The sequence below is a fragment of the Aotus nancymaae genome, unplaced genomic scaffold (assembly GCF_030222135.1).
Source record: "Aotus nancymaae isolate 86718 unplaced genomic scaffold, 86718_ANA_hifiasm-v0.15.2.pri h1tg000041l, whole genome shotgun sequence".
Classification (NCBI taxonomy): domain Eukaryota; kingdom Metazoa; phylum Chordata; class Mammalia; order Primates; family Aotidae; genus Aotus; species Aotus nancymaae.
Genome location: NW_026988455.1, coordinates 18,750,491 through 18,764,669, shown reverse-complemented (window position 1 = coordinate 18,764,669; position 14,179 = coordinate 18,750,491). Strand labels below are relative to the sequence as shown.

At 44.0% G+C, this 14,179-nt stretch overlaps 2 protein-coding genes and 1 long non-coding RNA gene across 7 annotated transcripts in view; 1 reads left to right on the top strand and 2 right to left on the bottom strand.

Annotated features, from left to right (window-relative positions):
- Positions 1–33: 33 nt before the first annotated feature.
- LOC105723744 (trafficking protein particle complex subunit 2-like) lies at positions 34–816 on the bottom strand. Its single transcript, XM_012461922.3, has one exon. The coding sequence runs from the start codon at positions 573–575 to the stop codon at positions 210–212; it is 366 nt and encodes a 121-aa protein (XP_012317345.3). The 5' UTR covers positions 576–816; the 3' UTR covers positions 34–209.
- Positions 817–2,287: 1,471 nt separating this feature from the next.
- The window catches only part of CDC14B (cell division cycle 14B), a 108,573-nt gene continuing 96,681 nt past the window's right edge, over positions 2,288–14,179 (top strand). For 3 of the 5 annotated variants that reach the window (XR_002479613.2, XM_021677116.2, XM_021677113.2), the window contains exon 1: positions 2,288–2,924. Coding sequence is in view for 4 of the 5 variants with exons in the window: in XM_021677116.2 (XP_021532791.1) it covers positions 2,765–2,924 (160 nt within the window). In the remaining variant the exon portion in view is untranslated. Of the gene's footprint in view, positions 2,925–10,599; positions 11,483–14,179 lie in introns of those variants that run through there. The other 2 variants (XM_021677114.2, XM_064361545.1) reach the window with 2 other exon arrangements.
- The window catches only part of LOC110569524 (uncharacterized), a 30,244-nt gene continuing 25,967 nt past the window's right edge, over positions 9,903–14,179 (bottom strand). Inside the window, exon 2 of the long non-coding RNA XR_002479614.2 lies at positions 9,903–10,463. This is a non-coding gene — a long non-coding RNA (uncharacterized LOC110569524). The remainder of the gene's footprint in view (positions 10,464–14,179) is intronic.

Sequence of the window (14,179 nt, the reverse complement as noted above, 5' to 3'; positions counted from 1 at the left end):
TAAAAAATATATATAAAAGGAATTTCATTAGGCTTAGATAAGCTGAGACTACACAAAAGTTTTCCAGGCTATTTAATCAAGTAACTTACAATGTACACATTCCTGAGTATACACCATTGTGGTGACATCGTTTCTTTCAGAATTTCCTGCATTCAGCTAAAAAGGTGCTTCTTCCCAAGAAACTGCACTTTTCTGTCAAATGCACTTGATCAAATGGGAGAATTGGGTTCATAAAATGGATTCATTGAAAACTTTATATATAAATCATAAACATCAGCAAAGAAGTTCTTTATTCCATCTTCTTGTCTTATGTCATGAAGCATAATAAATCTCATATGCCCTGCAGTGACAAATGCTGACACAAACCACTCGTTGAACTTGTCCACCGTTTTCAAGTACATGTTGTTCGACAGCCACATGTTCTCATCTACGAGGTCGAGAGCAGCATGAGCTATTAACTGGTTCAGATGATGATGGTCGTCTTTGGATTCTGCCTTCCCAGCTGGCAAAAACTCCATTTCAAAAACTGGATTATCATGGTGGCCAACGATTACAAAGTAGAAGCTCCCAGACATGGTCTTCAATATATGGCTCCCGCAGCAAGAGGCCAACAACGGAAACGCAATCAATTTTAATTTTTTTTTTTGAGATGGAGTCTAGCTCTGTCACCTAGGCTAAAGTGCGGTGGCACAATCTCGGCTCACTGCAACCTCTGCCTCCCGGGTTCTCAACATTTAAACAAGTTACTCTCAAAAGACCAGAATGTCATGGAGGAATTTATTTTTCTGTACTTCTAGGGAGCTGCACGAACCACTCCCTTGTAATATCTATTCAAAACAAGATCCACTCCTTTAAAATCCCTGGTAGTCTGGGAAACTGGGTGGTTTTCTAATGCTGAGCTCCTAGGCCAGTCTGAAAGGTCTCTTCCTCCTCCAGGTCAAAACAAAGGACTGTGACCCTAAGGTTTCTGCTAAGAGTTATTTGCCCAGCACTGCACAGCCTCCCACGTCTCTAGCTTCTTCGCTGCCCCTACAAACGTGTAGATCATATTAAATTTAAGGCCTTCACTTATTTCCTTAGGGGAAACAGAGGAAGAATGAACATGAGAACCAACCTTAAGAAAAAGTGCTTAAAGAGTTGCTGATGTCTAGCTTCAGGCACAGCCCCCCTACTTCCTTATTTAGCAGTACTTAAGGTAAAAGCCCACAACAATAGAAGTCAGAGAGCCCCTTCCTGAGGTGCTCCACGAAAATTTGCATTTCTGAGAGGCTTCCAAGGGGCCTTACTCAAATTCATCTTTCTTTTCCCCAGGCTGGCAGTTAACTGAGGAATTGCAGGATAAAACGTTAAAGTGCTGGTGAAAAATGGGGGTTGCTTGGAGATGATGTAGAAGAATTTGGGGCCAGGAAATCTAAATACTGCCCTCCAATCGTCTCAACCTTTTAGAAGCTACGACGGACAGTTGTTTAAAGGCCCTCTCAAATGACAGCTTTTGGTTAAGTTCCAGGAAGATACAGCATTATTTTAATCTAGCAGAAAAAGAAGAGGATATGACCCTACAGCGTGCCAGATAAAAAAGTTCAAGGACTAAATTTGCCCCTTGCTTCAATGCTTCATAATATAATTGGACCTGTCGATACCTCGGATATACACAGCAATGAGTGTATAAAATTACTGAGTTAATGTGGGTGCTGGATTCCGAGATGAGAAACTGAGGTGCAAACCAGTAGGGCATATTGTGCTTCCACAGAAGTTGTATCGGGTCCTTAGGAAGCCCTTGCTTGGTCTTTTTGAAGGCGGGGCATAGGTCGATAAATGGAGCGTAGTTGTTTAAACAGTTCTACTAAAGTTCTGACATCAACTCTAGTTTAAATCTGTATAGCTGCAGGTAATGTAATCAGGCAATACTCTTCCAAGCTGGCAGCCATGGCAAAAGTCCCTTTCTCTTGGCGCGAATTATAAGGAAATCCAAAAACTACTTTAAATCTATATGCCAAAGACCTGGAGTTAAGTTACTAGGGTGGGGATGTGTAAAGGTCTGGTGACTCACTAAAGTCAGCTGGAACCTGGTGTGCTAGCACCCCGAGGATACAGAAGAAACAAAAGTTGGGGGGCCAGCGAAGGTCGCGAGCACACTTGATCTCTGATTGGCGGAACCGCTGAGTTTTCTTTATGGCGTCACCGAGTACCTGCCTGTAGAAAGGCCCCGTCTCCGTGACGTCACGCCCCGCTGGCCAATCAGAGGCCTCGGTCTGCGGGCCCCGAGGAGGGTTGTGGGCCCTTTTTTGTGAATGAAGCGCCACGGAGCAGCCCTCCCGGGGTCCCCGCGAGCCGCGTCCTGCTGTGCCCAGGCGCCTCCGCAACGGCGTCCGCGTTTGCGTCAGCGGGGGGCGCGCACGGTTACCCCGGGCAGCCCCGGCTGCCAACGGCAGCCCCGTCGCCTCGGCCGCGCCAGCGGACTTAGGGCACCTGGGGGCGGGCTAGGGGAGCCGGCCGCGGCAGGAGGCGCTGTAGCGAGGGCTGCGACGCGGGTTCCGCGGCGGCGGTGGTGGGAGGGAGCGGGGCAGGCGCCGTGGGCCGGGCCCCTCCTCCGGCTCCTGCGCGGCCGCCTCCCGCCGTCCCCGCCGGCGCCCGCCGTCCCCGCAGCGCCGCTCTGCGCCCGCCGCCCCGAGCGCCCGAGCAGGGCTGGCGAGAGCCTCGGCCGGCGCGCAGGCGGACGCGCGGGGCCATGGTCGGGGCCCCCTGACGGGCCGCGGCCGCCTCCATGAAGCGGAAGAGCGAGCGGCGGTCGACCTGGGCCGCCGCGCCCCCCTGCTCGCGGCGCTGCTCGTCGACCTCGCCGGGCGTGAAGAAGAGCCGCAGTTCCGCGCCGCAGGACCCGCGCCGCCTGGACCCCGAGGACGACGTGTACCTGGACATCACCGGTGAGCCGGCCAGCGGGCGCGTGGAGGGCCCCGGACGGCCGCACCCGGCGCGGGGCCCTGGCCCACCTCCCAGGCTGCCCCGGGCCTCTGGGGGCAGCCGAAACGCCTGCGCGCCCACCCTCCTAAGCGCCGCGTCCGCCACACCCCCTTTGGGAGCCCGGTTCCCGGGGAGCGCCCCCCACCCCAAGTTTCCAGTTGCGTGGGCTGCGAGCTGTAACTTTAGCCGGTGCACCCTCCTCCAGCGAGATGAACCGAGGGTCACCTTTCTTGGTTTGCCCGGCGCCTCGAACCTGCGGGTCGTCCCCGCGGGCTGCTTCTCAGAGCCTGTGGATTCCACCTCCCGGGGTTGCCAGCCCGGTTGGCCCTCGCGCGAGTCACAACCTCTGAATCAGTCCCAGAGGATTCACCGAGCGCGCTGAACGCGCCTGGCACGGGAGCTGCCCCTTTTTGGCGTTGGCCATACCCCCGCTGCCCCGTAGCCTCCGGGCCCCCGGGGCGCCGCGTTCCCCGTCCGGCGCGGAAGCCGGAGCCCCTCTCCCGGTCGTCCCGCGCCCTGGCCCCCAGCGCGCCCCCCGCAGGTCTCCGCCTCCCGGGGTCTGCTCCCCTCCAGGGCCTCGAGAAGGAGGGTGTCACGTTAATGGCATTCGAGCCAGCCAAATGCCCGGGTTGTCACTTGAGAAATCCCTGCCAGCCAGAGCAGGTAGCCTAGCAGCCCTTCGATAGCTTTTCTGTTAGTGCTGATTCGACCGTTCTTGGAGACTCATAAATCCAATTTGGCAGCTGTTAGGTTTGCTGGGATTGACAGTGACGCGTGTGAAGGCATCAAATGTGATGATGCATGTGGCAACGCTGTGTAAACAGCAGAGCTGTCCACGGTTTTGAGGGAGTTGGCAGTCTTTCTGTGGTGGGAAATGTGTCAACCTCGGGGCATGGCGTTATTAAAAACTGTTTCCCGCCCTTAGCCTTTGATAAACCAGGTGAGCTGGAGTGGCGAGAACATTAAGTTGAGTGTTAGGACAAACGCAGACGTTAAGGAGAAATAATATTCTAGGTTCATGGACGGTCTGGAAACTAAGGTCCATTTGAAACGAAGCTGAGAGCAGAGCAGATTTGTCGGCTTTGGTGGGTGGCCCTTGGGAGCCAGGGCGGGCAGAGGAAGGGGCTGCCCTGAGTACCAGTCCCTGGCAGTTAACTGTGGGGCCTGGGTGCGCGGTGGAGCTGCAGGAGGTGAAGCCTGCTGAGGCTGAGAACCAGGTCCTTCCAACGTTGTGCACTTCCGAGGAGAGGGCCTCGCCGAGGACGGGTGGGGCTGGGAGCCGGTGTGCCTACACGTTGCTTCTGCCTGTTATTATTTATACCTCTTAAAACGATCTGTGTTGAATGGCATTTGATTTTAGGGCAAATAATTCATTTTATATGGTGCAGAACTCCAATTCTAAAGGTGCACAGGAGTATATACAGAAAAGTTGGTCTTATAGCTTCCAGGGGTCCTTCTCTAGAGGCAACTACTCTTCCCAGTTCCTGCATGCATACTATATATGCTGTATATTCTCTACCATACACGTGCGAGTAGCACACAACATGTTGTGCACATGGTTCCATTTTCATAGTGTTTTTTATTAGAATGATGGTTCTGAGTTGGTGCATACAAGACTTACTTGATTTTAATTACCACTTAGGCCAGTGTACATACGGTTTTATGAATAAAACCATTAAAAAGTACATATGGATTTAAATGTATAGATTTAAATGTTTTTTAACCTATTTAGACAGTCCCTGTTGAATGTTTAGTCAGAAGATTTGTGACAGCAAAGTCACTGGAGTAAATAAATGTTTCTCCTTGATGGAGATCAAATGTGATGTGGCTAGCCTTCGTGAGGCAGTCACCAATTAATTGACTTCAGAAAAATGTAACCAAGCAGAATACTGAGGAGAGGTGCATTATATGAAATAAAAATGCTATCAGATTTCAAGCTCTAATAATGGAAGGGTCCAGCTTTAATGTAAGGGAGCTCCAGGGAAGTAAAGGTTATAGTCACCTTTCCCTGTGACTTCTCTAGGTGTCCCTCAGTGATAGTCTTGGCTTCCTGGAAAAATGATACTTAGTCTGTTGCAGTGTGATATACAAGGCCAATTAAAGTATCTTCAGATGCAGTGTTCAGATTACTTTTTATTGGGCTTTTGGGGGAAGACTTGAGGCCTGTCCTCAGCAAATGGCAACTAGTCCCTTCCTTCCCAACGTGTTTTTCCCTCCATTATTGTTTTCTTAATTTAAAAAGCAGTGCATGGCTGGGCATGGTGGCTCACGCCTGTAATCCCAGCACTTTGGGAGAATGGGGCACGCGAAATAAAGAGATGGGGACCATCCTGGCCAACATAGCGAAACCCTGTCTCTACTAAAATACAAAAATTAGCTGGGCGTCGTGGTGCACACCTGTAGTCCCAACTACTTGGGAGGCTGAGGCAGGAGAATTGCTTGAAGCCAGGAGGCGGAGGTTGCAGTGAATTGAGATCCCATCACTGCCCTCCAGCCTGGTGCCTGGCAAAAGAGGGAGACTCTGTTTCAAAAAAAAAAGCAATGCACGTGTACTTCCAAACATTATTAAATGAGTTTTAGAAAGTCTCCCTCCCTTGGTAATGATTTTCATCCTTCAATTTTCTGTGCACATTCAAGTTTCTAAAAATTGTGCCATACCAGCAGGATTAGATCTCTCTCATTTTTTGTTTGTTTTGTTTTGTTTTGTTTTATTTTTTGAGACAGAGTCTTTCTCTGTCACCCAGGCTGGAGTGCAGTGGCGCCATCTCAGCTCACCACAACTTCCACCTCCCGGGTTCAAGCGATTCTCCCACCTCAGCCTCCTGAGTAGCTGGGACTACAGGCACGTACCACCATGCCCAGCTAATTTCTGTATTATTAGGAGAGAAGAGGTTTCCGTATGTTGGCCAGGCTGGTCTCGAACTCCTGACCTCGTAATTCATCTGCCTTGGCCTCCCAAAGTGCTGAGATTACAGGCCTGAGCCACTGCACCCTGCCGATTAATTTTTTGATGATCGCATTGTATGGCTGCATCATGATTTATTTAGTGGTAATAAATAGATGGTTATTTGGGAGTTTTCCAGTCCCTATTGCAAATGGCTGCAGTAGCATCAGTGTATGTGTCTGTCTACATGTGTGACTATATCTATAGAGTACATTTCTAGAAGTGATGATGCCAGGCCAGAGTACATATAGACTTTATCTGTTCCTCAGTGGACTTTTTGGCTATTATGAATAATGCTGCTGTGAACATTCATATACAGGTTGTTGCATGGACATGTTTTCAGTTCCTTTGGATATCATACCTAGGAGTAGAATGGCAGGGTCACATGATAACTCCATGTTTAATGTTTGAGGAACTGTCAGACTCTGCAAAAAGAGTGAGGCTACACCACTAGCATTCACCCCAGCAATGTACCGATTATTCTACATCCTCGCCAACACTTATTATTGGATTGACAGGATTCTTTCACAGTGGAGTAAGTTTGTAAAAATTAATGCATGTTGTCACTTCTGTCCAGCCTGCCCTTAAATACATCATTTTTAAACTTTAGTCCTTTGACATTTTTATTGCAACCTATTTAATCTGTAAATTGAATTCCCATAGATCCCAGGATACTTCATGTGTGTGTATTTAACATAGGATGCTTAATGCCTATTTTTGTTCCTATCGTTGTTTGTTGTATATCACTGTCGTTTAGTGTCTAGCCACCCACCCCGCTATACTGGACATTTACTCTTACTAGGAGCAGACTAAGGGGTTTAATTCGCACCCCAACCCCATCCATCTCTCACTGAGCCGTTCATTCAGTTCTTGCCATGTGCACATGGATTTTTTTTACTTGAGCTGTACTCCTAGTGCAGTTTCAGTGCACCATGAAAATAAAAGGTCATTTAAGAGATCGAGACCATTCTGGTCAACATGGTGAAACCTTGTCTCTACTAAAAATACAAAAATTAGCTGGGCATGGTGGCACATGCCTGTAGTCGCAGCTACTCAGGAGGCTAAGGCAGGAGAATTGCTTGAACCCAGGAGGCGGAGGTTGTGGTGAGCCGAGATCGCGCCATTGCACTCCAGCCTGGGTAACAAGAGCGAAACTCCGTCTCAAAAAAAAAGAAAAAAAAATAAAAGAAAATAAAAGGTCCTAAAGACAGTGTAGGCTGGACTCAGTGGCTCACATCTGTAATCTTAGCACTTTGGGAGGCCAAGGCAGGCAGATCACCTGAGGTCAGGAGTTCCAGACCAGCCTGACTAACATGGTGAAACCCCATCTCTCCTAAAAATGCAAAAAGTAGCTGGGCGTGGTGGCATCCGCCTGTAGTCCCAGCTACTGGGGAGGCTGAGGCAGGAGAATCCCTTGAACCTGGGAGGTGGAGATTGCAGTGAGCAGAGATCGAACCACTGCATTCCAACCTGGATGACAGAGACTCCATCTCAAACAAACAAACAAACAAACAAACAAAAAAACCAGGCAGTGTAAACTATAAGCGTTAATGCTAAAAAGATGCTAAGTAAAGATCAGAATGAGCTGTTACCAGTCTAGGAAACTTGAGGAAGTGGGGAGGTTAAGGAGGGTTTTCAAGGAAAAAATACTGGATTTTTCTATGAACCTTGTTAATGTCAGAGGTCTGAATCTTTATTTCTATTTTCCTGTCCCTTAAATAGGGACTTCCATTCATGGCAGTTTACTTCCTCCTTTACTCAGGAAAAAAAACCTTAAAGACTTTAACATTACTGCATTTATCTATGTTTGATAATTTATGAGATGTAATAGTTGGTGCAGAGCTTCTATTTATTTTACTATTTTTATTTTTTAAATTTCTGATTAGGCTGGGAGCAGTGGCCTATAATCCCAGCACTTTGGGAGGCCAAGGCAGGCAGATTGCTTGAGCCCAGGAGTTCAAGACCAGTCTGGCCAACATGGCAAAAACCCCTACTCCAGAGGATGAGGTGGGAGAATCACTTGAGCCTGGGAGGTCAAGGCTGTAGTGACCTGTGTTCATTTCACTGCACTCTAACCTGGGTAACAGAGACACAATAAAACCCTGTCTCAAAAAAAAAAAAAAAGAAAAATTCGATTAGTAAAGAATATTGGTAGTAGCTACTGGCTAAAAGGTTCTTGGTGGTTTGTATTAAATTTATTTACCTTTTTAAAAATAAGTTTTCCAGTGTCTGCTGTGATCTGACTTTTAAAGACTGTATTATAACAGTAAATAATTTTATTGGAGAAAAACACTAATTGAGGTCAGGATTGTCATTTTAAAGCGCTGATTAATGGTGATGTATTGGATACTCATCAAGTAAATTAAACAAATACAGCGTTTCTCCTCCCTCTTTCCTTTTTAGGATCTTTAAAATTCACAGCAGACATTAGACGGAAAATTTATTCATTAATTCAAGAAGTATTTATTGCATGCTTACTATGTAAAATAGTCATGCATATTCATTGCAGTGATGGAAGTATATATTTCTTGATAGAAAAGGAATGCTGTTATGTGGAGCACTAAGTCAAGGAGAAAAATTGTCTTTTCTTCAAGAGTTTTGTGTTATGCCATGATACTTAGTTTCAGAACTGAAGCCCATCGTAGTATGTAGTGTGCATTTTTCTTCTTGCCTATGTCTTGGTTCTCTACTTACACTTAAATTTGTAATGTGAATTTGTATTCTTTTTTTTTTTTTTGAGACGGAGCTTCGCTCTTGTTACCCAGGCTGGAGTGCAATGGCGCTATCTCGGCTCACCGCAACCTCCGCCTCCTGGGTTCAGGCAATTCTCCTGCCTCAGCCTCTTGAGTAGCTGGGATTACAGGCACGTGCCACCATGTCCAGCTAATTTTTTGTATTTTTAGTAGAGACGGGGTTTCACCATGTTGACCAGGGTGGTCTTGATCTCTTGACCTCGTGATCCACCCACCTCAGCCTTCCAAAGTGCTGGGATTACAGGCGTGAGCCACCGCGCCCGGCGTGAATTTGTATTCTTGATTTCTATGCTTGCTTAATTCTTCAACATCTGCACTTCTGATGTTCATGTTATCTGCTTTAAATCTAATTCCTTAGGCACTCCAACACCACATGCAGGCAACAATTTGACAGTTTCAAATGTCACTCCTTAAATGGACATACAGAGTAGTTGGGCGCAGACAGGAAGGCAAAGTGGACTAATTGTGTTGCAGAAACGGTACTGATGCCAGGGAGTTGCCAGTCAGTGCAAGTTGTAATTCCTCTCTCCTTTTGAATGGGAAGGAATGTTCCCCGTTTCTATCAGGGTTAGGAAGAGCTGAACTGAAACCACATTGGATTTTTAGGATGGAAGAAGGGCATTGGTGCACACAAATGACATTTCTCGAAAGCTCTGAGATGGTCTGTGGGAATCACTGAATTGATAGGTCAAATGCTTTGCTTTTAGGGGAAAGAATTTCAGAAGATCAAAACCCTCCACTTTCCCCCCTGAAGAAGCCAAGGGCCAGAGATAAAATTGGGCCTCATTGATGTAGTTTCCTTTTGGCAAAGTCATGACTACCTGACTTTTACTGTTGCCAGCAGATAAAGCTCCTTCACAGTTGTACATAAATGATCTATTGGACATCTCCTAATTAGTCCTGTGCTACTTAGGCTAGGAGATGAATAATTACCTACTGAATTTGGGAAAAATGAGCAAACCAAGTACATAATTCAAGTCTTCTACAGGTCGTGCTGTTTTCCAAACTGACTGTCAGTAACAGCCCCAGCTTTCCAGATATTTATTCATTCAACAAATGCATAATGAATTTGTGCAAATGAATACCTACTCTTACAAGCTTTCTTCCCCCTTCAAGTGCTAAAAATAGATCACTGCTAGAGACAGTCCCTGCTCTCATGGAGTTTATGTTTTCTGTGTTAATTGAGAAAATAACACTGGGAGGGTCTGAGAAACTAGCATATGAGTAATCATATTGCGATTGAAATCATTGGGGAAGAAAAACTTTAATCAAAGAGTTTTTAAAGAGCCAATTCTATGAGGCCAACTAAGCTGTTAGTTATGAGGACACCAGGGAAACCTAGTCTCTGTCCCATCCTGGGGTTGAGCACAGATTATTAATAACCTTTTGGAGCCTCGATGCTCTCATCTGTAACAGATTTGTTACGAGAGTGAAGTGAAGGGGATGCATACGAAGTGCCTGGCTTGATGCCCGTTGATGGCCAGGGCTACATCAGTGTTCTCTTGTGTCACACACATGACAGCAGCCACGAGTACAAAGGGCAGGCTGAGGCACAGTCATCACGCCTGGAAGGGTTTCAAGCTAAGAAGCAAACATTCCCGTGTACTTGCACAAAAGGTTCAATGAATCAGCACAGTGGAAATGCAGTGTGTTCCTCTCTCTGCTTCTGAGAGCAGGCTCAGGGCAGAAATGCTCCAGATGAGGCTGGCTCAGTATTTGTCAGAGCAGCGGAGGAGGTTTGGCGCCTTGGTGATCATCTTTTCTGCCTTGGGAGAAATGTTACGGTTTCTCTTTAGAAAGATTCCCTAGAAAAGGAGGAATAAACCAAAGCTGTTACTTCATTCTTGAGGCTATTGTTATGTATTTTTATTATACTGAAGACTTATATTGCCTAATATTAAATTATAGCTAAGCTTATTGTTGGGGAGGTCTTCTTAAAGATGGGAGACCCCTTACCATCGGAGAGCCTGAGGTAGAAAATGAAACCATATATGAAATTATTTACTGATAGAATATAAATTTTCAGAGTGGTTAATTTAAAAAATGGTCTCATATATGTTTTAAAATAGTGTTTCACAGACGCTTATCCAAAAGATTTGAAACTGATGGTGCATATTATTGGAAGACAGGGCCTTTTTTTGGTTTTTTGTTTGTAAAACAAATTGCCTTTCAAAGGACGTTTCTATGCTTAATGCGTACCAGAGAGGAACAAGTTACTTGGAAAGGTTGGGAGTAGGATATAAAGAAGAAATTAGATCTTTAAATCTATTTTTTATTACCCTGGGAGAAATGAATTTTAGTAGTCAGTATTTTGTTTTCCTTCCCATCTTAGCTACTGAATATTTTTATAACCTAAGTAAATCCTTCACATTAAAATTGTTATAAGGATCTGTAAGTTGACATGAAAACATGGACAGACCATCTGAACATCTCAAAGCCACGCCTCATCTAGATCAGGCGCCTTTATGAATGAGGTAAGTAGGTGCGGGGTTGTTGAGGACAAATGTGGAAGAGATTGTATTAGAGACAAACAGACTGGTTCGCAGGAACTAACCAATCTTCAAATATTGTTTCTTTCCACTATTTCATTTTTAGCTTCCAAAGTGAGTCATTTGATTTCTAGTTTTATAAGAAGAATTGACTTCCATATTAGGCAGGGATTACTTTTGAAAACATTTTCCAAAATTGATTGTAACCTTGTAAACTCAAGGATATTGAAGTGGAATGTGTACATCTCATCTGGACTCTCTAGTTTACATGAAAGTTTTACGCCCTTTTCTCTCTTTTTTTTCTATAGCTTTTCATGGATACTGCTCCAACAAAGGTATTCAGATCATTGACTACTTTGCAGTTCTTTTATATGACTTTAAACTGTAGAATTTAATCTGTTAGTTGTCATTCTTGGTTCCGTCCTTTCCTGTTTGCTTGTCTTAATCTTAGGTAGCAGATTCAGTTTTCCGTAACTGTAGAGTAGCGTTGGTATGTTTATGACTTAAGTTGAAATTTGTCTTTATATGAAAAGTTTTGTTGATTTCTATGATAGTTAATACTAAAGTAGTTTCTGCAATATTTTATTGGATTAATATGAATGCCAAGTTTGAGTGGTAGATAGTTTTAGTAATATTCAATTTTCCTTTTTAAATAGAATCTCACTTTTGTAGGCTCTTGTGGAAAGGGTACTCACAATGAGTTGTTATAACTTTAATAGCTACTCTTGATTTTTTTTCTGAGGTCGTTTAGTTCTTTCTAGACATTTATTTGATTAGTAGACAGGTTTATATCATATTTACTGAGTTTGGCAAGAGGGAGGTGTCACGAAATGCTAACTTGGGGAACAGGGAAGTGCTTTTATATTTCTTTTTTAATTTAAAAAGTCTTCTTATTCACTTTGACTTTTAGATGCCTCAGATATGGGCAGTAAGCAGAAAACAAATCTGAATGGGCATGTGTGTGTGTGTGTGTGTGTGTGTATGTCTGTGTGTGTGTGTGTGTCTGTCTACATATTTTTCCAATTTAAAACAATTCTTACTTTAATCTCTTGGTCTTTTATACAGCTTTTTTAATCTCAGCATCATTTATATTCTAGAGGAGCAATTCTTAGCTAATGCTTTATTCACCAGTCGGTTCAAAAATTTAGTCTCATTCATTGTTTTTGAGTCTGAAAACCTGAAGAAGCTAGGTTGGATAAATTAATTCTAGTTGCATAAGATCACATATCGACTTCATTTCTCAGGTAGTTCAGTTTTATACCATTAAAATTTGGTTGGCATTGTACTTTTTACAAAATAAAAACATCTTGTTCCTGATGTCTGTGATATTTGTTGTTCCTTCAGGTTCTCATTTGAAAGTAAAATTACTTTCTTGGCACTGCTGTGCAATTTATGACATTGATCTTTTTATATCCAATCCATAATGCAATACAATCATTACAAATTCTGAATTCTGCAAAGCCTTCTCTTGATTTTAGGACCATCTCAGCTGAATCATTCTTTGTATTTTGCTCATTTATTATTTGTTTTTATATGACTGGTGCTATGGAACTGATTATTTATTCTACAAGTATTTATTAAGCAACTACTTGAATTGGGCCAACTTTTATTAAAAAAAAGCAGGGACAGGCCGGGCACGGTGGCTCAAGCCTGTAATTCCAGCACTTTGGGAGGCCAAGGCGAGTGGTCAAGAAATCGAGACCATCCTGGTCAACATGGTGAAACCCCGTCTCTACTCAAAATACAAAAAATTAGCTGCGCATGGTGGCGCGTGCCTGTAATCCCAGCTACTCAGGAGGCTGAGGCAGGAGAATTGCCTGAACCCAGGAGGCGGAGGTTGCGGTGAGCCGAGATAGCGCCATTGCACTCCAGCCTGCAAGAGCAAAACTCCGTCTCAAAAAAAAAAAAAAAAAAAGGCAGGGACAAGGGATGTTATAAATAGTGCTGCTTTTCCCTGAAGACTGACAAAGAATACACTCTTAAGTCATCATCTCAATGAAGACAGGTAATGAAAGAATTAGTCATTATGTAGTTTGCTCTCTTATTCATTTAAACAGCATCAGTTTCAAAGAATTGTGTGTTGGAAATGTCACTCGATAATTCCTATACAAAGTGAATAATTTGGACTGAGCAGAGTGGCTCACACCCGTGATCCCAGCACTTTGGGGAGACCATGGCAGGCAGATCACTTGAGGTCAGGAGTTCAATACCAGCCTGGCCATATTGGTAAAACCCATCTCTACTAAAAATACAAAATTAGCTAGACGTGGCAGGTGACTGTAAGCTCAGCTCCTCAGGAGGCTGAGGCAGGAGAATTGCTTGAACTGGAGGTTGCAGTCAGCAGAGATTGCGCCACTGCACTCCAGCCTGGGTGACAGAGTGAGACTCCATCTCAAAACAAGATAAATAACTTTTCCAATGTCTAGTGAAAATGATTTGTCTTATGGTATGTCTTTTCGTGTGTGTTTTAACCTTTAAAAGAAACAACAGGGAAAGTGTCATTTTGGTATGTAACTAATTATGCATTATATAAGTATATGTTAAAAATTCACTGAAAACCCTATCTCTACTAAAATATATCTAAAGAAAAAGGTTTACATTTCAATTAATTCTATATCTCTAATTTGAATCTCCAGCTATCCCAGAGGATATAATTTAAAATAAGATGTCTTGTTTATTCTTGGTAAGAAGTAATTACAGAGCACCTTTAAGCTGGGTATTGCTTCTTAAATTGAAGGCACTAAAGATAAAAATTACTAAATATTTCGGGAACTAGATTTAATCGTGTGTCTTGAACTGAAAAACATTCTAATTTTCCATTCTTTTATGAGTGCTGGGGAAGAACTGCTTTGACATGAATGCATAACAGAACTCAAATGTCGGTCTTAAATTTTGGGGAGTTGTTCTCAGTTTGCTCTTGGAATTTATTATTGTAATACTGTCATTAGATAGCTTGTTGGAAGCACCTAATATGTGAAAGTGAAGCATCTTAACGTTCATCTCTTTTCTTTCTGACAATGAACTGTCAAAAA